Source organism: Chlamydotis macqueenii, chromosome 1 (genome assembly GCF_036417535.1).
Source record: "Chlamydotis macqueenii isolate bChlMac1 chromosome 1, bChlMac1.mat, whole genome shotgun sequence".
In the NCBI taxonomy this organism is placed as follows: domain Eukaryota; kingdom Metazoa; phylum Chordata; class Aves; order Otidiformes; family Otididae; genus Chlamydotis; species Chlamydotis macqueenii.
Window position 1 is genome coordinate 102384098 of NC_141556.1, and position 24119 is coordinate 102408216.

The 24119-nt window shown below is 45.7% G+C and overlaps 1 protein-coding gene across 2 annotated transcripts; it reads right to left on the reverse strand.

The window, feature by feature from the left end:
- Positions 1-4738: 4738 nt before the first annotated feature.
- Positions 4739-23619, reverse strand: GJA5 (gap junction protein alpha 5). 2 transcript variants are annotated; one of them, XM_086763596.1, is made up of 2 exons: positions 23343-23619; positions 4739-6192 (listed from the first exon to the last, which is right to left on the reverse strand). In XM_086763596.1, exon 2 carries the CDS (start codon positions 6137-6139, stop codon positions 5030-5032), a length of 1110 nt encoding a protein of 369 aa, XP_086619722.1. In that variant the 5' UTR covers positions 6140-6192; positions 23343-23619; the 3' UTR covers positions 4739-5029. The 2 variants fall into 2 exon arrangements, with proteins under 2 accessions (XP_086619722.1, XP_086619730.1); XM_086763604.1 differs by lacking the exon at positions 23343-23619 and adding an exon at positions 18074-18264.
- Between the last annotated feature and the right edge of the window lie 500 nt (positions 23620-24119).

Below are 24119 nucleotides of genomic sequence, written 5' to 3' on the forward strand. Positions count from 1 at the left end.
ATGTAATGTGAACTCAGTAGGGAGCTCCACACCCCACGTCGCCCAGGTATTGTTTCCTCTCTCTTTTTTTTTTTTTTCCTCTTTAGCAACTTCCATGTTGATATTATAGCCCTGAATGGGGCTGCCTGGTTTTGCTGTTTGGTTGGGTTATTTATTTATATATTTATTTTAATGCCATGTTTAAAGATGCTGCTGCCCTTTTCTGTCATTGTTTTTGCCACTGGGAAATTTCTGATTTTTGTGCACCTAATGATAGTTCACCAGGTCGGAAGAAAATCATCAGACTTCCCTGGGAGCTTTACTGAGCAGAGAAAACCAGTAATGAGTTATGATTGAAACGGTGACAATATGTCCCTTCAGCTGCCTCTCAGCTTCATGCCAGTTCTTAAAGTCATTCTTCCTTACTTGGTTGAGTAGAAAATTGGGTGCCAGCTACTCTTGGGCCCAGAATAAGAGGGATCATGTGCTGTCTGTACCTCAGTTCCACTGCTGAGCCCAGGCTTATGAAGACCCTAGACATTCTTTTGGCCAGACTACACTGTTGCTGAGAGTCTCCCAAGGGAGCAGCAGTGGCAGAGAAGTGCTCTCCTGGGGACAGCAATTGCCCTCGTGCCTGCTTTAGGCTTCCCAGGAGGCAGCAGCAGCAGCGTTGGCAGGAGGGCTGCTGTTCCACCAGCTCCTGCTGATGTTGGTGGTCCGGAGTGCTTGTCATTGCTACAGGTCAAGCTCTCTGCTACTCTATGCTGACTTTTTGAATTGTGAATTTCTGAATTCTTTGTACTTTGGATATTTGCAGTACAGTCAAGCGTGTTCTCATTTCTGTGAACAGGTGGTGCTTTTATTCTTTGGCTTTCGGATCTTCCTAATTCCTCAGCCTCAGTGATACTTTGTGGAAAAATGTTTGAGGGGAGATTGTGTGGTCTGGCATCTTTTTACTCATTCCCTTTTAAGTCTTAAACATTATCAGCTTTGGTTTTGCTTAAGTATTGCCTTTCTCACATATTCTGAAAGAGAAAACAACTTGCTTGACCAACATGCTCTAGATCAGCCATTACTTTTAAGAATTTCTCCCTCATTTGTCTCAGCCCGCTCAGCTGTCCCACTGTGCTGTTTGGGGAGAGGAGAGGGACTATAGGCATGACCTTGTCTTGATTCTTTACTTTGTTAGTTTTGGCATTCTATGTATTTTTAAATATAGCGTTTCCTTTTATAGGATTAAGTATTTCTGTTTTAAGAGCCTGGTGAAACAGACGTTTCCCTGTTCTCCTATCTTAGGCTCGGCAGCTGATCAGCACAAGGCTGTAGATCAGAACTGGGTTCTGATTCCTTCAGACACCAGTTGAAGGTGGTGATGCTGAAATGTTTTGAGGTGTGCTGATGAAGGTCATAACTAGGGATGGTGTTTCTGTTAATTGCCAGTTCCAGGTTTCACTGGAGAATTCACAGTTTTGAAAGGCTGAGCAGACCCCAGCGGGTAAGACTCGGGAGAAAAGAAGAAAGAGAGCAAAATGAAAAGTTATCACGTGTTTTCTTTTTTCCCCCTCAGAGCATTGTCTTTGTAATGCTGCCATTTTAAGATTGAGTGCCTATCCAAGGGCTGAATTTAATATATAATGTTGATTTAGATCACAACTGTAAGATTGTCCATCCATTCATCTTGTACAAAGCAATAAATACAAAATCTGTCTGAAATGACAGGCCAGCCTCTCTGCTTGCTGTCTGAAGTAAGTGTGCTCCTATCATGGTGTGATAGCCTGGCCAGCCTTGACACTGGCTTCCAAGAATCACAAGTTTATGGTCTGTCAGCCAGTGCAAACATCCATCCATCAAATATTCCCCACTTGTTATACCTAGAAGACACAATCTGGGAGGCATTAAGAAATGAGTGGCAGAGGGAGATTACCTGCTTTGATGCATATGTTCTCTAGGCTGGGAGACAGAGAGCTGGGATGGTTGTACTCCCGTGGTCTCAAAGATCACCAAAACCCCACCTGTGAACATGCTTGGATCATAGAGGTCTGAAGTGACACAGAAGAGATCCCTATCCTAATTTTTTTGGCTATACTTGCTCTCCAGCAGAGATGCTACCCTTCTGAGTGCCTGCAGCACAGAGGTTTTTAAAGTTTGGGCTGTTATTTGGGTTTATTATAAACCAAGGATAGTTTATTAAACAAGGCCTAGGCTAGTGCTTGAGAGGACCTATGAAGCAGCAATATCACTCAATAGCCAAGTTTTCCAAGGGGAGTGATCTGCTCTGAATATGTTTTAATAAGCTCCTGACTTACTCGTTGCATATCTCTCCCGGCAAGGTGGCACCCTATGGGATGGGCATACTCAGGGCTGCGCACGTGCCAGTTAAAAACCCCAGACCTGCTAGGACTAATCCTGCCTCCTTGCTACATTGTGTGGCTGTGAGTGCTCAGGAGGAATCTTTCTGGACTGAACGCCCCCAAGCCAAGGCTTCTTTGATGTTAAATGGTCCTTGCAGTTTCTAACACAGTTAAAGGTCCTTGTCCTGGTGTCCTCATCAAATTCTCGTTTCATTCTTTATGCTCCCTCTTGAGCTCCTTGCTGGGACCAAGTACTTTACAGATCTCCAGCTTCCCAGCCTGCCGAGTCCCTTGGGATAGGAGATTGTGTGGAGAAAGGAAGGAAGGACACTTCCTTTGGGTAGACAGGGGATGCAAGGTCAGAAGGAGAGAGTCTGTGAAAGTTTGAAAGTGCGAGTAATGGATGAAGTTCAGAAGTGAGGCATCAGCTAGGGGAAAGAAAGAATTTTATTTGCGCTGGGCAACCATATCTTAAAAATGCTGAGTACACAGGAACTCTTTGCAGAGCTGGTTAGCAGTGGATTCTCAATGTCTGTCAAGACCTTGCCACTTATAAAGCCTTTCAAGGCCCTATTACTGCATGGACAAGCAATCAGATTCTCAGGGGAGAGGTTTTGCTACTCTCTTTTCCTGCTGGGTTGGCCTCATGTTGCAGGCGGCCTCTCTGGGTGCTAGGGGATGCAAGGAGGGAGCATTTCCATCACAAGAAGATGGAAGCTCTGCTCTCTGGCCAGCTCTTCCCAGTCTTCCTTGGTAATGCAGAGACAGGCAGGGGAGCTGGAGGGGGTTTCTGTTAGCCTGTCAATCAATCATTTCCCAATGTTTATTATTTATCCCCTTGGCCAAGCCCTCCCCTCACCCCTGCCACCCTCTGGGTGATGGGAATTTTTGTGATCTCTGAGGAGCAGAGGCTGATGGGCAGCCTGATCGATGCTAGCAGCTCATTCTCAGTCAACGAGGAGAGATGGAGTTAGAACTTTATTAGAAGAAACCTAGGCACAATTGACTAAAATCTCATGTTAAGGAGAGCACACAGGTCTTTTCAGGTTTAAAAAATACACATATATAAAATACCTTACAAACAAAAAAAAATGGTTTCCCCCTTGCTGTGTGAGTACGTATATGTGCAGGGAGCTGTACCACAGCTAACTATGTCTTGGGAGCAGCAGCCTCTAAGAGAGTCTTCTATGGCTCGGTCCCCTCATAAGCTGGTCCCAGGCCATTTGCTCATGCAGTCCAATGTTGGGAAGCTGTAGCCCATGTCTGAAAGTGCAGCACGGAGTAAACAACAGGGAGCAGTTTAGCTCTGTTTAGCGATTGTCTTTAAATGAAGGATGTTAACTCTGCAGTCAGAAAATGTGTCTGGAGTGGGAGCTGCCTACAGACCTCACCCAGCAGACTCACTCTGCAGTGTCGAGCCCCAGTGGCTGCTCTGAGAGGCTGCAGTGGTGGAAAGAGCTGGTCCATGGGTGGTTCCTTATGCCATATGCGCTAGGGATGGAGTGAAGATGAAGATGACCTGATGGCAGAACAGAGACTTGCTGTGAGGACAGATATCTTGGCTTGCACTGGCTGGCAGGCTTGAGAGAGCAGCCAAGAGCTGAATTATGTGCAGGACCTGGAGAGGACTCTTGCTGCTTGCAGAAGATGCTGAAGTGTTTTGGTAAGTTAGTGAGAGAAGACACAGGCCGTACCTCTTCTGCAGAAAAACAGAGGATGTTTTTCTCTCAAGCTGGCAGCTGGCAGCACCCTTTCAGCAGCATTCATGTTTCTTGAAAGATGAGTTTAAAAAGGGGAAAAATCACTTTTATTCCACATGGTAATTCTTCCTTTTTTTACTAGGGGGATATGTGTTCTCACAGGAGAACTTCTATTTCTGTTAATGGATGTCTTGCTTAAAATTGATGACATAAGTATCTCGGGAACATTCCCTAGTCTTCATCAACTGATCATCTAAGCGATCTCCCTGGGCCTCAGGGCCAGTCTGCTGCGCTGACTTAGGAATGAGCAAGGGATTCCAACATTAGACATGAGGCAGCTGTGTGTGGGGGACCACGGACGTCCTTATCTATGGGGAAGAGTTATATACACAGTGTCAAAAAATTCAAGTAGGATTTACTGTATAGGTAAACTGGTTTAAAATGTCTGGGCTCAGGTAGAGAAAGGGAGGGTTAGGGAGAGTGAGAACAAAGCAGATGAGAAAGTTTTTCTTTCAGAAATTCTACTGGTGTGTTTCTGCTCCCTGCAGGTGAGAGCAGCTTCAGCTCAGTATTGTTGCCAAGCTGATGCAGCAAATGTTGAATAGACACCAAAGAAGATGCAAGGGGGTTTGAGGTTCAGTCAGTCTGTTGAATACAGTGTCGCAGTGGATAACTGCTGGGCAGCCTCAGCAGTCTGCTGGCCTGCGCTCTAACCAGGCTAAGGACAGCAAGTTGCCAGTCCCTGTGGGTCCTGTGATGAAAATATGACTGAGAGCTTCACATCTTGAGGTTGGTGCCTCTCTGCAGTGCATGTGTCCCAGTGGCTGCCCCTGCCTTAAGCTGTGAGAGGTGCTGTCAGCAATATTAAAATGCTGTTCACTGAAAAGGAACAAGAGGGTGTTAAAACAGAGAGAGGTTTGTGGCAAGAGTCTGGAGTCCACTTTGCAGAAGTATTACTAAGCGCCAAGACTGCTTCTCCTCATCCCTCCTGGAGACAGGTCACACAGACAAATCATCCGACCTCGCCTTGCTGCTGGCACGGCTGGTCTTGCTGAACCGGCGTTTCTCATTGAAGTAGTTCTCAGTGAAGGCAGGTGCCGCACATTCATTGGACACCTCTGGACTCTCCGTGTAGCTGGACTTAATGAAGGGCCCTTCACCAGCAGCATCCTCCTGGCCATGGACCCTCTCGGTGGCAAAGTTGGCGGTGTTCTGCTGGGAGGCCATCTTGTTGCTGAAGGGGCTGATGAACTTCCCGTTGGGACTTGACAAGCACTGGTTAAAATCTGGTGGAGGAGTGTACATCTGGGCCCTTTCTACTTGTGGGGCAGACTCCAATCTGCCGGGGGCTGTGCTGGGGCTGGGTTTGTAAGATCGGGAGCACCTTTCTTTGGCTTTCTTCCAGCCCAAGTGGTACAACTCAGCCAGACTGAGGAAAAGAGAGAGCACTGCCACAGCCAGCATGAAGACGATGAACACGTTCTTCTCTGTGGGACGGGAAACGTAGCAGTTGACAGGGTGGGGGCAAGGTGCCCGCTTGCAGATATACAGGGTCTCCAGGAAGATCCCGTACAAGACGTACTGTCCCACAATGAAGGCCACTTCCATGGCAGTGCGAATCAAAATGCTGTAGACGTAGGTGTTCAGCAGACTGCCCCTGAGTATAATTTTGCCTCCCGATTCATCCCAGCAAGACAGCTCGGCCTTCTCTGCCACAGGGCACTTCTGCTGGTAGTATGTGTCACCATTGTTTTTCATCTCCTGGGCCTCTATTTCTGCCTCCTTCATCTTCCTCTTCTCCTCCATGCGCACTGTGTGCATTGCATGGCCCATATACACCAGAGATGGGGTAGAAACAAAGATGATCTGGAGGACCCAAAACCGAACATGAGAGATGGGGAAAGCCTTGTCATAGCAGACATTCTCGCAACCAGGCTGCTGGGTATCGCACATGAAGTCAGACTGCTCGTCTCCCCAGGAGGACTCAGCTGCTGTACCCAGCACCAGCATCCGGAAGATAAAGAGCACGGTCAACCAGACTTTCCCCACCACTGTGGAGTGTTTGTGGACCTCCTCGAGGAACTCTCCCAGGAAACTCCAGTCTCCCATTTCTGCTTACCAGGAGGGGCGAGAAGTCTTGAAGGGAGAATTGGATGCAGCCTCTGTGGGAGAAAATAGAAGAGAGTGGTTCTAGGGAGGGTTAGGAAATGCCCAACTGGGAATGCATGGAGTGAAATGATTTGTTTTGTGTCAAAGGAAATGTTTTAATTTGACCTGAAATAATGAGGTCTGGTTTGGTGAAAACTTTCACATTCACTGAAAACAGTATGTTGGATTTTTTTTTTTTTAAATTCAGCTACTGAAACAAAAAGTGATCTTTTTTTTTTTGCACAATCCAACTACCACCTGTTAAATGAGCTGCCAAAAGTTTGAGGGTGAGCCACATTTTTTCTTGGTTCAGGAAGTCCTTTCACTGCAGTCTGCGTATCATCCTCTGTGAACTGTGTAGTTAAAGCAGTATTCATCTGTCTGCAAAGTGCGCTCTGGGGAATCCTTAATGGCCTGATCCCCAGACCAGACTGGAGTCTACAGCTTGGTCTGAGCATGCCTTGGCACTTTCACATGTCACCTTTGTGTCATATCTGCACCAACACCTGGAACGTGAAGTCCTCTCAGCTCTGGGCTTCATTTCTGAGCTCAATGCCACCACTGAAAGAAATGCAGAGAAAACCTTGCTGTTGGCCACGTGCCTCTTGCTCGTATGTTTTGCTTTGATTTTGCAGTGTTGCCAGCTGCACATGTTTCACTTACAAGCTGCAAATGTTTTGGAGAGTGCAAAGACTTTGGTGAGCTGTGCTGGTCCTGTAAACCTAATCTGCTGCTACCCTGTCATATGTCTCTGAGAGGGAACTGCTGCAAAATCTAAATGGTGGATCTTGCTCCCTCCTCTTTTCTTAAGCTCTGAGACAACATTCACAGTTCAAATGACACAGGCAAAGAAAAAAAAGCCTCCTTTGAAATGTCTCCCAAGGACCAGCAGCTCCTGGGAACTGCTGTTTGGTAGGTGGTCTGTTGAGAGGAAAGTTTTGGTGGGCTGGTAGTAACATTGCAATGTAAGGATGTAGGAGAGCCTGCTTCAGTTTTCTTTCTGACTCTGACAGACTGTTTCTGGCCAAGTCACTTAACCTCCCTGGATAAAAAGAGAATGATGAGTTTAATCCATCTTTTGTGAGGCTCTGGGGGAGTGCCTGAGCAATCGTTTGATCCAGTTATACTTACTGTGCTTATCTTCCCAGGGCACTGCAAAGCTCTCCCTTGTGCACGAGTTAAAGGCCAGGTGCTATAAAGTGCGCGCTATTACCTTGGAGATAATGTTCTCCCACAGCCACTCTTTTTGAAAATAGCCTTTTAATAAATAAATGAAAAACTTGTAATCATCATAATGAAATATTAAACGCACTAGACAAGGTAAATCCCAAAGCCATAGGGACCAAAAGTGTTAACTCTCCTTCTTTATTGTCCCTTGTCTTGTCTTTAAAAGCCAATTATTTTTACCGTGCAAAGAATGTCTGTGGAGAGTAGACACTTAAATACTGCAAATTTACTGCAGCAACATAGTGTAGATTTCCTGTGAGCAAAAGCTGGAGAACAGAGAGGCACACTTGTTGAGGGAGCAACATCCCCTCCTCTGGTTATTTAGGTGATATCATCTGATGTAGCTGTGCATGCGATGATTTATGCCATCGCTTGTTTATGTGCAGTGTCCATCTGCAAGGATGGTGGGACAAAGATCAAAAGTTGAATCCTTAAACTCCTTGTGCTGCTGAGGGCTGCCCTGAGGAAAGGCGAAGGTTGCCCAGGTAGGGGACCAGGAGGTGACCACTTGCTGCCCCACCACCAGTTAGAAGCTGTGTGAGGAGGGAGAAGATGCATAGCAGGAAACAAAGGTCGGGCTTTGTCTCTTTCCTGCTTTGGCAAGCATGCTGCAATCGTGCTGATGTAGATCCTGGTGGCTGCTCAAAGTATCCTGAAGCTTTCATCTGCTGCCAGCCCAGAACTGGAGGAGCAGTAACACAGAAAATCAGCTAGTCTTTCTGACTCCTCTTTGTCTGTCCTGGTAGAAACTGGTGAATCTGTGGGGTCTGTCTCATCTTCTGAAATGGCTTTTGTGCAGTTACTGTGTTCTGGAAAAATTAGCATATGGCTTTATTCTATGGGCACTGAGGGATGACATACAGGCAGATGAATTTACAGATAGTTGCATTCAAATCAGAATTTTAATTTTTTTTTTTTTTTTTTTTTTTTTAGTGCAGACAAGGCAACCAGCTACCTACAGTTCACTGTACAGGTACATCCAAGGCAACATGGTATAGCACAACTGTAGGTGTGAAATATTCCTTCCAAGACAGCACAAACAGTGGTGTGCGTCCTCATTTTTCCAGGTGAGTTTGTGTTGTTTGCAGGTGCCCCTCTTGCTCCTGCTGTTGCCAGTTGATAGCTGCCTTTTCTTGATTCACCTTGCTTGTTGGGGTGAAAATGAACACAGTTCTCCCTGGCTGTGCAAAGGATGAATTTTCCTTCCTGCCATGTGCGTGTGCAATCACAGACTGAGCATCTCTTCCCATCAGTTCTACCATCTGCAGGTAGATTGGGGTTTTACTATGGCTTGTTTTTCCCAGGGAAGGGACATCTGGACACTTGCAAATTGTAAAAATCAATGTGTACAGAAGACAAATTTGGCAAACGGATGTGCAAGAGGAGTCAAGAAATAAAAAATATTAACGGATGTGAGAATAACAGTAATTTACCTGCATCACACATGCACAATATTTTCCAAAAGGAGGTAAATCAGAAGGATCCAAGGCTGGCAGCCATGAGGCTTGGGCTAGATATTAGGGCTATTCCCTCTGCTCTTCCTGCTCGCTGCTCCCCTGCACAGGTTGTTTAAAGGAGGGGCTGCCCAAAGAGCCAAATGCCTCCTAATCATCCTACTACAGCCCCACAAAGAGCCAGGTGGCTGCTGCAAGGGGGTAGGTAGCCACAGGAAAACAGGTGTTGGATACCAAGAGAAGGCATTTCCCTTCTCCTGCAGGGTTTTTGGCTTAGGTGTTTTTTAGTTATGAGTGAGTGATTCTTGCAATGCCAGTCCAAGAGCCTCCTATAACAGAAGAGAGCATCTAGCTTTCTGCTGCCAGCAAGCAAAGAAGGATTGTTGTCACCTCCTGACAGCTTTTTGTGGCTGTGCAGGATTGCCTCTGACCTAGTCTTTCTCCTCTGGGCTTTACTATTCTTGGGAATTTTCCATATAGTTCCCTTTCCTCATTCTCAGCCTACTGCTGTCCCCGTGTGCTTTGACCTCTCAGCGTATGAGCGTCTGTGGCCTTTTATATTCCTAGTTTGGACTCAGTCAGACAAATCTTGTCTCACTCTGGTGTGACTCGGCAAAAAACACCTCTGGGTATCTTCGTGGGGTCTCAGCACCTGATAGCAGACTGTCTTGACAGCGGAGTCATGCATATTCATACAGAGTCCATGGGCAGTGCTGCCGCCCAGCCGTGCTTTTGGCTGTCAGCTTTCTCCTGGATCAGAAAAGGAGCTGGGCGCAGTCATGGGATCTCGGCACCGGGAAGCGTGTATGTGACAAAGACCAGCACAGCCTGGCACAAACCCAGCAATGTGGTCGTCCTGGCTTAATCATCATCTGGAACACTATTAAAACTGGGGAAAACTGAATATCACACCACAGACCAGGCATGGAGTCCGCCCAGCTCTGGGCTGCCTTGTGACTGCCAAATTCCACGATAAAAATACCCCAGTGGGGACGGCACCTGCCAGTATGCCAGGATGGCTTTCCAGCCACGGGCTGCTCTTTGCCATCCTTTTTTTGCGCTACCTTTTTCTGCATGAGGGGAAGTGTCCACTGCTCTCAGAGCAGTTTTGCCTATATCTTCTTCATGATACCATGCACTCTGAATGACAGGTGAGCATTTTGCATCTCTGCCACTTGCTCTGGCTAGCGCGCTTGTTCTGGATGGACCAGCCAAGGCTGTGGGGAACAACTAGGAAATTCCCACCAAAGACGCAGGAGGGCTATTCCTGTGCAATCCTCTTCTTTATACGAGTTTATTTCCCCTAGAATTTTTACGAAGAAAGTTTTCTCCTTTTTAGAAGGCAAGCGAGACTATCAGCAGCGATATAAATAGCTGAGCTTGACACTTCATGCTAACTTTTCCCACAAGGAAGGTGACAGGAGGTCGCCATCTCTGCAGGATGTTTCTAAAATAAAGTGGAGAGCCTGATTATGACACTGCTTCTGCACTCTCTCGCTGGGCTCACCTCTTCCCCTTGGCAGGTCCCAGGCACACGGAGAGGAAGGCTCCTTTGTGTGTGGGAAATGTGGTTCCCAGGGAAGGGGAAAGCAACAAAGTCAAAGCTGTTGTATTTTTGCCCAATCTGCATGTGTGATTTGCTCAATTGGATACAAATGTGTGTATCTGATAGTTAATGAGATATCCCAGCAAACTGGAAGGCTGGGGCCCAAGATGTCATGAAGAGGCTCACACACCAGACACGGGGCTGTATGTAGAGGCCATGCAGCAAGTCCATCCCCTCTGAGCTCCCAAATGGGGAGACAGACATATTCTTTAGGTACTGGGCACTTGAGGAGTGACCGTGCTGTGCAGTGGGGCATCCAGGCCAGCTGTGGCATGCTCAGTGCCTAGAAATTGCTTGTGGCCTTCCTTCCTCCAGCTGTGTCACCTCATAGCAGGTCCAGGCAAGCATGTGGCCCAAGAGATAGCTACTGTGGGGGTATGAGGGCAGAGATCTTTCCCCCTGCATTGACAAATGCCAGGCTGCAGCCAGACCTGAGTCATTCTGGTACTGCAAAACTGGACGCTTACACCTTTATTCACTTAGGAAGGACACCTTCAGCTCTGCACTGGAGGTGAATGCTGCTTTGCTGTACAGCTATATGTTTTGCTTAAGGATCTCCAGCCCCCTGGTAGCAGTAGTCCAGCCTCACAGCATCTCACGCAGCACAGATGCTGTCATTTTTATCTTGCAGATGGTGATCACTGGGGTACAGAAAGGGCAAACTGCTTGTTCAATGTCACTGTGTTAGTAGCAGTCTGGGGACAGAGCTCAGGGGTTGTGACTTGCAAACGTGTCCTTTTTTTCTATGCAGCACTGCCTCTTAGACTTGGTAAGAGCAACACAACACTGCATCTACAGCACAAGAACATCTGTTTCTACAGACCGCAGCCCTTCGCTCCTATGCCCTGGGACAATACTGTCTTGGTTACATGAAAGAAATCCCTCTCTTGCTACCCTTCTACAGCAAGTACACCGGGCAGAACCAAGGGTTGTCTTTGTTTTTTTTTTTTGGGGCTACTTTTCTAAGAGACAAACATCTTGTTATTGCTGGCAGAGCCCGCAGCCATGATCAGTGCCCAGAAGGAAGAAGCAGCCTTTTCAACATACATATACAGTGCTCCTTTGTTGCCAGCACCTGGTCAGGAAGCATTTTGGGGGCACAACATTAAAAGATGATGTCGTGGTTTTGTTAGTAAGGGGGGGCTTAAGGTGGTAGCTTCTGTAGGAAACTGCTAGAAGTCGCTCCCCTTTGTTCAGTGGACTCGGCCGGGCCTAGGGCGGACCTGCTGCTGGCCAAGGCCAAGCCGATTGGTAGCAGAATGTCCCTTGATAATGCCTCTGCGATAACGTATTTAAGAAGGGGAAAACAGAAAAAAAAAGAGAGAGAGAAGAGAAGATGTGAAGAAGCTGAGCGGGGGCAGAGGCGCAGAGGGGGAGGCGCAGGCCTCATGGGCCTTGCAGGCCTCACCCTCTGGCCTCTTGCCAGGCAGCCGACTGGGCCCGACTCGGTCCAGCCCGGCTGCAAGAAGTGGAGAGGAGATGAGAAGTGAATGAGATGCAAAAAAAGATCCTGAGAGACATCTACCAGCCTGTTGTGAGGAACGGCTGCAGACGCCAAGGTCAGTTCAGAAGGAGGGGGAGGAGTAATGCGGCTCCTGGCCAAGATTCCCCTGCAGCCTGTGGTGATGACCATGGTGGAGCAGGTTGTCCCCCTGCAGCCCATGGAGGTCCACGGAGGAGCAGAGATCCACTTGGAGCCCGTGAAGGACCCCATACCGGGGGAGGTGGATGCCTGAAGGCAGCTGTGGCCCGTGGAGGGCCCGCTGGGACAGCTGTTCTGGAGAGGCTGCACCCGTGGAAGAGATGACCCACGCCGGAGCAGTTCCACAAAGGACTGTGGCCCGTGGGAGGGACCCCACAATGGAGCAGGGGAGGAATGTGAGGAGTTCTTCCCCTGACCGTGAAGCAGCGGTGTGAAACAACGTATGATGAACTGACTGCAACCCCCATTCCCTCTTCCCCCCCCTGTGCCACTCGGGAGGGGAAGTTGGTAGAGATAATGTTAAGCTTGGGAAGACGGAGGGGTGGGGGGAGGTTATCTTGTTCTCTGTCTCATTATCCTGCTGTTTGTAGTAATAAATGAATAGTTTTCCCCAAGTCGAGTCTGTTTTGCCCGTGACGGTAACTTTAAGGATTTCTCCCTGTCCTTATCTCAAAACTCGAGCCGTTTTTCCTTATATTTTCTCTCCCTGTTCTCTCAGAAGGTGGGGGGGAGTTGAGAGAGAGACTGCGTAGTCTGGTCCGATCGGGGCTGAACTACGACAGATGAATAAAGTTAGAAATGCACTGTCCGGTGTGGATACGATGCTTTGAATTCCAGAGGCTTTTCATAGCTGTGTGACATAGATCGATGCTAAAGCCCACCTAAGCAGGCATCTTTTTGTTCACTGTTTACTGACCTTGGCTCCTTCATATGTGTTTACAGTAGACAAGCAATTTTTGTCCAAGCACCATCCCTCTGGCTTCATATATGCATGCATGTGCTTATGATAAGTTTCTGCCTGGACTAGGCCAGTTCTTTAGCCAAATTTGTAACTGATCTGCACACAGATCTGGACTAAATAGGTTTTTACCTCTTTATGCTTTAAAAAAACCCAACAACCTGACATGTTTGCATATGTTCCATTCTAGTTCCTTGGGTTCAAAGTCCTGTGCTGAACCAGTATCAGGGAGAGTGACTTTGACTCCAGTGCTCAAATCTCATGGGAGATGCAGAGCTCTGTGTTAACAGCTTCTGTCCTAGAAGACAGACATGCAGTGTTTCTCATCTCTCTGCTCCTCCTGAGTTCACTGTAATTTCTGGACGGGTCATACTGGTATGCAGACCACTGGCCCTGCTTACAGTTGCAGACAGCTTGTTATTCCTTGATGAGGTGTGCTTTTCCCATCTTCTCCAAATGGGGAAAATCTCAGAGTTCACAAAAAAGAGAGTGAGTGAGAAGATAAGGGAATTGAATGACCTGTCACCTCCTGAACACACACACAACCCTGACGCACTCAGAGACACAGACAGAGGGAAATCACTCAACACCTCCAAGTGTGTACATCAGGGATGTGTTACACACACAGATGACAGTATTATGTAGAATATTTTCATCTGAAGTGATGATGGAAGCTGCAGACTCACAGTTAGCTGAATTTTTATTATTTGTCTATCCAGGGCATCTAATGCTATTTTCCCCTCTTCTTGGCCAGAGACAAATTGTGCTTTCATGTATACAAATATTAGCACCAAGCTCTGCCTGATGTGGATGCAGGAGACCTTGAACTTAGGTGAGTCAAGCTGAGGAATTAATTTGTACCACTATGTTTGAAAAGTCCCCATCAAATAATTACATTATAGTGATATCCAGGCTTACACTTAGCATGCAGGGGGCACTCTCTAATTCTCTCTCTTTGCCTTAGAGAAACGTGGGAGCCCAACGAATGTGACAGAGCTAGACTTGGAATAAGCTAAATGAAAGCTCACATGTGCTTTTGCTAGGAAAAAAAACCCCTTAGTTCTCTCTCTGATGTAAATGCTGCAAAGAGGCTAATGGATATTACTCAGCTTACTCCTTAACTAACAGGATGAAGAGCATCCAGTTCAGGATTACAGAGCTTGGTGATCTTTCCAGTTTCTTTATCTTTGCAGGGAGAAGCTAACCTATATGAATTTGCAGATGATGCTAAATTGGGCAGCGCTGTATAGAGGAGAGGGGACAGCCAAACAGGGCAGAGGGAGCTCTGGAAAACAGAAACATGCTGAGAAACGTGGGGGCTGCTTTAGTAAAGCTGTTCCTGAGCGCTGCTGAGAAGCTAATCTTAAGCACTGCTTAGTCAGTGGGGGAGGCTGGTATAAGGAGACGTGGCAGTGATGGCAGGAATCACATTGGGCCCAATATAGCAGCAAAAAAAACCCCTGCCCATGTGATTTTAGGCTGGTTCATAGATGCAACTTGTTATAGTGTTGAAATAAAACAGACTGGAGAGGTAGTGGGAGGAGAGGGCTCTCATTCAGACTTTCCCCATCCTTTCTTCCCTCCTCTCTCCCCTCAGTGTCTCCCTGCCTATCACTTCGCCATTGCTCTCCTACAGTCAAGCTCCCCCTGCAGAGCCTTGCCTCATCTTTTTGGCAGTTTTGACCGCTTAACTCTCTACAGCACCCAGATTGCTAATGCTTTCAGCTTTCGAAAGGGGAAATTTTCTGTGACTATCTACTTCTCACTTAGTACTACCTTGTCAAATCTCATTTCTTCCTTTTTTCAAAAAATCTGTAGGTTTCTCTTCACACTCCAGCCGCACGGCTGTATCCTTGCCTCAAATATTTAATCTCTCATTCAGGGTGAAGTCTGATATAGCTTGTGAGTGGATTATTTTATGTACTCAGTGCTTGTACATATATATATATGCACCATCCCTATCACCCCCCCCCGCCCCCGCCACACACACACACTTTAAAAACAACTAATATTAAATTTGCAAAACCCAGCAGCAGGGAGTTAGGAAATGCTAGAGTTACTGTTCTCAGAAATCTTAATTCAATCTCTTTGTGCCTGTGCCTCATAGCTATGAGTCTTTAACCACATCCTCACATTGTCACCTCACTCTTTGCACAGGATGCCTGCCTTGTTCTGTGCCAGCCTGACTGGGGCTTTCTTGAACAGCAGCTATTCAATGTTTTGTTTTCTCCTCATTGTTCAGTGGGTGGCCTGCGCCTCATTTACTGTATGTTATTCAAATCCAATTCTAAAGACAGAATTATTAGTTTCCTCATGGGTTTTCCTATGGCCTTCATCACAACAGTATCTGATTGCTTCACAATTATTAATTTACGTATTTTCATTACCACCCGGAGGTGAGGAGATGGTATTAGAACAACTTTACAGCTGAGGAACTAGGGCAGTGAGAGATTACAATAAAAAATATTCATTAATTTTGTAAGCTGTGTGGCCATGTTGCTAATCTGGGTTTTCTTTCAGTGTACTTAGCACTATATAATGTATGTTCAAAGCAGAGGTCTCTCTGGTTAATGCTGGAGTGGGAGAATTTATCACTTCCACCAGCTGGACTACATCTAGAAGTCTGATATCGAGAAAATGAGAGACACCACTGAGGGGGCATTTGTGAAGAAACATGGCTTAAGTGATTTGCCCCATCATGACAGAGGAAATTGGACTAAGAAGCAAGAATTAACTTCAGTCCTCTTGGATAGCTTTATCTGAAAAACCGAAGACAGTTTTTCTCCCATTCCGCTATTCCCTCCCTTCTTCACCAAACATCTGAATGCAGCCAAAAACCCTGGAGCTCTGCAGCAATCGCCCTTGCCAGGCTGCTTCGCTTCCTGAGTGACTCTGTGCCCTGACCAAGGGGCAGCCGTCAGCTTTTCTGCTTCTAAGAGCAGTTTCATATGGAAATTCTCAGCCATTCTCAAGGCATGTCCATAATGACAAAAAGAATGAAGAAAGATGGAAATGTAAGTGTAAACCCCTTAGTTCTCACATTAAAAACCACTGTCCCCTCTTCAAAGATACACTAGAGAGACTGAGAAGCATGCATCTCTGTGCTCATTACTTACTGCGTGGCATGAATATTTCTTTGTTTCATGAAAGAACTGGCATGCTAGAATATTGTTCATAGAGATCTCTCTGTTGCTTATCAATAGCCATAAAATTGATTCTTTCCCCCCTTCTTCATGAATTCTTAGCCCAAAGATTGAAGTTTCTCTTATGCCTCCTGGGAACTGTTTCTAATTTTAAGCTTCTGTCCTCGTGCCTCATACAACAGCACCCGAGGTGTGGAGCAGTCTCTGAAATGTGCTCCCTAATGACACGGTACAGTGCTGAATTACTCATTCCTTCTCGTCTATTTTCAATGCTGCGAGATAAATCAGAAAACAAGGGCAAACAAGCAGAATGGGTGAAATCTGTCTGAAGGTCAAAAAGAGAAGAGAGGCTAGGGTATTGAGTTTGGTGTTTTCTGGCAAGGTTTAAATTTTTCATGTGAAAGCCCAAAATACTAAAATATTGTTATAATATATACTGTTGAGTGGAAAAAAACCAACAACCCCAAATAGTTATAGTAGCAGGAATACTTAACATAGTTCCCAAGTGACCAGAGCCTGATGAGTATTTTAAACCCTGAAGCCTCAGGAATTCTCCTAAACTACTGTTCTGCTCCCAATGAAAGGGGGAAGAAAGTTAGAAATCTGTGTTCTTCTCAGACTAGATTTTGAACAGACCAGCAAATGCAGAATATTTTGACTTCTGATGCAAATACTGAATACTCTGAGGCTTCTGAATAACAGTTTAACCTGCTCCTAGCTGCACACGTGTATGCACAGATATATTACATGCATTAAGTTCTTTAGGCTTAAAGAGAGGATTACATAGGCAGCAGTAGGGAAAACCTCTCACAAATACTGCTTCACCAAGGTAACAGGTTTATCAGCAGGGAGGAAGAGTTCAATGATTAAGGCTTATTCAGCCCATGACTTTTTTAGCTAAGATTTGTCCAGAAATGCTACTTTTATGATCCTTTGATAGTTTTTATGGTACTTCAGGGACAGAGGCACTGCCTCAGTTTACCTGAGCTGTTAAAATCAGAGCGCCACAAAGCTCATTAGATATGATAAATGGCCACTAAAATGACCCTTTAGGAAATCAAAGGAGTCACCACAGATCAGAGGTGGCTATTAGCAGGCAGCCTTTACAATCACTGCGATTGCTTCTTTCCAGGTGGATGTATAAGAAGTACTGTGACTTCAGGCTGGGCTATCCTTTGAAACACACAGTGGCAATGCTAGAAGTATTAAATTATGGAAATTTAATTGAATAATTGTTCCAAGTACAAAAAGGGGAAAAAAAGTTAGGAAGGCAAATAAAACGAAGCAGCAGCTGCTAGTGAGAGAGGGCGTTTGTCCCTTTAGGTCTGTGTGCCTCTTTGCTGAGCCTGCCCTGGGCAGTGTCGGGATGGAGAAGAAAGGCATTCCCTGAACGGCGTGTGCAGTATGCGTGACTGGGAGATACAAGCAAGGCACTTCTCTATATTTGAGTTTCCTTCCCAGGCTCTGTGTCACAGACCAGCCAGGATGCAGTATTCTCAAGGAAAAGAAACTGCAATGTTTTGAAACCATCCTGCGTGCTTCGGAATATAGGCGGTTCATGCAGACACCTGATAAAGTGTTTATACCCTAAGAGCCTCTTATAGGTAAGAGATCCCTTCACCACCTTCCCCTGAGCGGTCTGACAGCATGCTGAAATGGGATCTGACAGAAACTGCAATTTGCACATTATACTGTCTGAGCATACGTGGGGCTCTTATCCTGCTTTCCTGCACACCGAAATCTATTGGTATCCGTGTTCATTGCAGGGAGGCTTCCTCGTCATTTCTGTAGCTGCTTGTGGCAAAAAGAGTTTAATTTTTAAAATGTCCCAAGCCCATTTTGTTACTAGTGGGAATGTCTTAGAGAGAAATTGAAAGAAAAAGTAAATTTCTTAAGTAATTTTTGGCCATCCTTCTTTTCCTGCCTCACCAAGTCCTTCTCCCCCCTCATGCTGTTCTCCCCTTGAGTGTAACAGCTTGATCTGCCATCGATGCTTCTGCTATTTCCCCCGCGTGGTTACTCACCTGATTTCCAGTATCTTATCTTCTGTCTCCTTTCCTTGCTTTAGCACTTTTCCTTTCTGTAGTTGAGTTGGATTCCTTGTTCTTCTCAGTTGCTTGGTTTTATTCCTTTAATATGGTTCTCTCTCTCTTCCTCTCTTTTTCTCCACCCCCTTTCTGTGTCACTTTCTGTCTTCCCCACTGCCTCTCTGCCTTTCCCCCTCTTCTTTCTTCACCTACTTTTCTTGTCTCTCCCACCCCCTCCAGCTTAATCTTTCTATTTTCAAACCTAGTTTCCTGTTGTTTTTTCTTTAAAGACCATGGATCTCATTCTTCCCTCTCCATTCTCAGCCTCTCCCTCTGCCACTCTCCCCATGCCGACAGGATGCACTCGCTGCTGGCTTCACGCTGTCCCTTCCAGTTGCCACTACCTCTGTTCCTCGCACCTCTTCCCTCAGATAACATGCCATGGTCTAAGCCTTCCTTAAATGAAAAGAGACAGGATTGCCCCACAGTTACACCAGCCAGACCCTGGAAAGCTTTTTCCATGCAGGACATCAACAAAGGGCATTTTTTCTGACTCGTTCAAGTCCGATCTGGCAAAACAGAGTTCATGTGGAAACAGGGTTTTCCACCTCTTCAAGTAACATAGGGCTTGCTCTGCTGGTTTGGACTAGAGGCCCAGCACAGCTGCAGCCTTGTCCCAAAGGGCACCTGATGTTTCTCAGGAGGGTTTTACAGGCTCCCTTACTCATAAATAGAGAATAACCTGCCTGTCAGGAGAGGTAGTTTTTGAAACGCCACCTCCCCACACACACAGAATCTGATGGATGAGCATTTGTGCCTTTCTAAAAAATGCTTTTGGCACATTAAGTGTCTGAAGGTCTTGTATTTCATATATGTGTCAAGTCAAGCCTCTGATTCCTGCACATGAGGCCCTAGAGAGGCGGGTGAGTCAGAGATGCCTTCTGGCTTTGATAAAGGCTGGTCTCAAAGAACCAGTGTCAGGAGAGTGAGATTTAAACAGAAGACTTTGCTACCCTGAGAACTGGCTTGCTGCGCACAAGCTCTGGTGGGTGTCCCTCCAGCAGTCCTTCCTGGGCTGAGTATCTGCTATCCAGAACATAATTTCCCAGTGGTTCCTATGCAGCTGCTAGTGTAGATCATGAAGCAAAAGCAGTCCAGAGACTAAAACACATGGCTGGCAACTCTTCTAATCTCATAATTGTTCTCCCACTAATTTAGTATCACCTGTAGTCACAAGATTGAAAGCCAGCCTACGCAGGGACAGTGGTGTGTGGAGGCACTTCCTATGTGGACAGTTTCACTTTGAAGTTAAGAGTGCAACTCCTTTCCAAGAGGGCTGAGCCCTCTACTGATGGTTACTGCAGGACATACAGTGCAGAGTAAATTCCCTTAGTGGCTCAGTAAAGTCCTGGTATGGAGAAATCCCTAGTAATTTGTTGCTTAATTTCTAACTTTATTGAAAGGCCTTCTATGACTTCGAAGAAAATGGGAATGTTTCTGGACTTGTTTCTCCCTTTCCTGCCTGGCAGTTGTATACCTGTGATGGAATTTCATGGGAAGGAGAATATTACTATGCTCTTTTATCTTTCTCGTAGTTTCCATAAAGCACTGTTATGTAAACTCCTGTTAATTTTATGCCAGTGAAATTGTCAAGGACTTCATCATAGAAATACCCAAAAAAAGGTGTTAATACTACAGATCTTGTTCACAGATAGCTTTAGGATAGGCTAGCTGAGGCTCGTCAAGTGTTTCTGACGTGCCATAGAGAGGCAGGTCCTATGAGTGAGCTGTCTGAATTGTAATCCCCTTCCTGTGTGATTGACACCTTGCTGCACTCAGAGTGATCAGGTCTGATTCTCCCTGCTCACTCCTTTGTGTTTCCTATCCCAGTATTCTTCCTGACTGGCATACTCATTCTCCTACAGAGTTAATCTCGGAATCCAGCAGGTACGGGCTAGTTCTGTTGAATGAATGAGGGAGGGGAGAAGGCTTCTGTCCAATACATGCATGATGCATGTGAGGTAGCTGTTACGAGCACTTTTTTTTTGGTGGTAGTGGCAACTATTTGAATTTTGATGGAAATGGGTGAAGGCAGACAGGGAAGCAAAAGACAGAAATGTTAGTAGAGGTGTTGTATGGATACCTCAGCCAGCCCCTCAATGTGTCGTCCCTTCTCTTCTCTACTGCACCCTGTTCAGTCGAAAACAGAGGTGTCATGGCAACTTCTCCAGCTCCACAGCTAGAGAAACAGCTGTTTTGCCCACTGGTAAGCTGGGAAGAAGGATTTTTCCTCCCCTCCCCAAGAGACTGCTATGCAAAACTTGTATGACTTGAGTGAGGAGAGCAAGTGGAAGAGAGTCCTCTCCCAGGCAGGGAGAATGAGGAAAACAGCTGACAGCTTGCCACGTGCAGCTTGCAGATCTCCACAGTTTATGGTGCTGTGGAACAGATTTTGAAGGAAAGGAGAAATAAAGCCAGGAGGTAAGGGGAAGATAGGACAACATGTACCATCTTTGATCAAAGGTAAATAGGTTTCTTGCAGTAAGATTCCTGACTCTCTAGGTAAAAGAAACACAGCAGACCTTATGTACCCAGACTTCAGTACAGCGTATGATATGGTGTCCCAGAAGAAGCAAATTCTTAGAGAAGATTCAGCTGAAGAAGAAGGGATTATTAGAGAAATACTCAAGCAGGTAAGAGACTGACAGAATTGAGACACCAGTTCCCTAATAGGTTGAAGGGAAGTTATCTGTGAGGCTGCTCAAAGATTGCTTTTAGGACTGATCTTTTTGAATATTTGTGTTAATTACCTTGGCACTGAAAGTAGAAATGCTAATGAAGTCTACTGATGGAACAAAATTGAGAGGTATCAGGGCAGAGGTGGATTCCAGCACTAGCAGAGCTGAAGGCTCTTTGCGACTGGAGTGACTGAGGTGAGGTTAAATGGGAGAGTGCAAAATGACACTCTAGGAACTTGTTGCTCAGAGAGTAACAGGCATCTCTCTTAGCAACTTAGCAACAGGCATCTCAACTCTGCAACTCTTGGGAGTTCCTAGCTGGCAGGACCAAGACAGGGAAAGTGCTGAGTGAAGGTCACCAAAGGCGATGCTATATGGGGCTGGAAAAGGCAAGTGAGCTTTCAGGATGTAGCAGTATTTCCAGTTGCAGCGAGTGAGATTAATGTCATCCAAAAGGATGTGAGACCCCACCAGAATAGTGTGTGCAGTGCTGCTCCCTCACATTCAAGAAAGATATTCAGCCTGGAACAGGTGCAAAGAAAAGCAATGGGGTGATCAGAGGGACAGAGGGTGTCTCTCAGCCAAGAGTATGTTTACTTATCGATCACAGAAGTGACTGCAGAGAGATATTTGAGCTGATTTGAAAATAGATGTGATACCACTTTCAGCTTTTCTGTGTTAATTATTTTGTGCTGAACTTCATGCTAGTACAGCTACCCAAAGTAATTAAAACACGGTGTGATATGCCCACAGGGTGAATACTATAAGGGAGCTTAGCTACTTAGTCTGGCAGAACAAAGGTTAAGAGAGGAGAGATTTGTTGCCTATAAATACTTTTAGGAATTGGGGGTTGGGAAAGTAAGTGCTAAGGAGAGAGGAGAGGAGAGCTACATAAGCTAAAGGACAATGTGGCACAAGAATAAATAGATATAAATTGGCCATGAATGAATTTAAGTTGGAAATCAGAAGGTTTCTAAGCAACGGAGCAAAGAAGGAGGTGCTGGAACAGCATTCTAGTAGCACAAGTGAGGGCGGAAACCTAATGAGATTTAGGACAGAGCTTAGTAAGTTTAGAAAAGGCCATTTGTTTTGTACTTGCCTGTTATTCAAAGGGATTAAACCTGATAAGCCAAGAGGTCCCTTTTTCATTCTATTTCCTATACTTGCCTTATTGCCTTATCAGAGCTGCTGCCTTTCACACAAAAGCCAGGTAGATCCTGAATAGAGTTTGTATGATGAGTTTTTTGGTGTTGATCCCATGGATATTTAATGGAGGACTCATTCTGTGTCAGTGATTTAAACAAACAAACAGAGCAAGCCAACACAATGCATAGAGAAGGTCTGTAAATACGCAGTAGTATAGATGAGAGCTTACATAGGAAAGAGCTTCTTCACATAAAACAGATATTCTTGGAGCATGTGGCTTTGTTGGAAGGCTGTTTCAAATGCGGGTAGATGCTCCCCTGAGATTTGAGAATGTCAAGAGACTATCTGAAGGGAAAATGTCTTGTACTTTCCTGCCATTACCAAGGACTTTGTGCTGGGGGGGATATCAGATTTACAACATTGGGAAATTTCAGAAAACAACACCACCCAACAGCAGTTGAGATATAAACTTTTCGTATGATGGCTGGCTACAGCACTGCACTTATTCTGATTCTTCATATTGTCCCATGCTTGACAGGCACCTCTAGTGTCTTCTCTAAAGCACCAATGGATGCTACTTTCCTGGTGAAACATTTTATCTAAAATCCCCATGCATGAATATGATTGAAAGAGAAGGAGGGAGAGGGAAGTTCTCTTTTATACATTAGACCTCTGGAGATAGCTTGAAGGCATCCTACAGCAGGAGGCAAACTCCCAAGGGAACAGGAGTAGCATGTGACGATGGGCCCCTGAATAAGGGGGAACAGTTTTATAGTCACAGTTCCTTATTTAGTAAAAAATTCCCAAATTATTCCATTATAGATGGATATTTTCCCCTTCCCATCCCAGAGTACCAAACTAGCACAGAGTGAGAAAAGAGGAACAAGCAACAGCAAGGTGTGAAATGTCACTATGTGTCAGTTTCGTGTGCCAGTAAGTTTTCAGCAAGAAAAACTGGAAGAGGATTTTGTCTCACTGAGGAGAAATGACCATCTATCCCAAAGTAAATGCTTAGTTCAGCTTTATGTTACTGGAAATAAAGCACAGCACTCTCACAGCTACTGCTTCCACCTCTCAACTCTGCAGCATCTCTGAATAGCTGAGAAGTGCTTTGCAAATGCTAATGTAATTACAGCTCCTACAAACACTCTCCTTGCTTTACAGGTGGAGAAACCAAACCATGGAGAGCGTAAAGGATTTGTCCAAAGGATCAGCAAGTCATTTTCAAGCAAGGAGTCATCATCTACCTAGCCACCAGATATTCATCTTGCTTGTAAATTTCCAGCTAGATGAATTGCTGCTTTACAGAAATATATTTGTGTATAAATATATACATATGTACTTTTCCCAAAGTGAGAAGAAAAGAAAGAACAGATCTTTACCTCTTTTTGCTGAGCCTGCACAGGTAGAGGGAGGAGCAGGTGAAGCTAACTGAAGGGTGAGCTTTAGCACAGCCCCTTGGTCTTGCTGGAGCCCACCTCTGTCAGTGTTTGGCTCCCAGAAGAGATCCGTGTCTGAGGGAGGACACTGGACAGGGTAAGCAAACCCCGGTCAGCTCCCAGGAGCTCAGCCTCCTGCTATGGTCTGACACTGGATCACTGGATGGAGAGTCCCTCAAGCCTGGAGGACCGATGCTGGGGGAGACTAGCTCCCAGGCTGTTCCTGACATGCACTGGCAGCTGTCTGCCTGCTACTCTTTTAAAGAGTCTTCGTGGATCAGGATAAAAATGTGATCTTACGCAGACGGCATTGTAAGCGCAACTTGGCTCAAGTTCAGCTCTTCCTCTGGCTCCCAGCTACTCTATTTTTATTGAAGGAATTTGAGGCTATCAGAAAGGAAGTCAAATTGTTTTAGGAAAACAATAGAAAAGCAACTTGAAGTTTATTAGCTTCCTGCCCAGGGCCTGGGACCAACTTGTCAAACTTATTAGAGCAATGGCAGAGCTATTATTTAAAAGGGCTAGCGACAAGACTCGCAATTTCATTCCTGTTTAGGCCTCGGTGAAAACAAAAGAAAACCATAAAATACTATCTGAAGGGAGCAGATGGCTAACTGGTAAATGGTGCAAGTAAGGTTGGCCTGTGAGCCGTTTGTGGTGTTCACCAGTGCAATGGCTTTCGTGGGACTTTGTTATCAAATAAATGCCTGGGCTTGCATT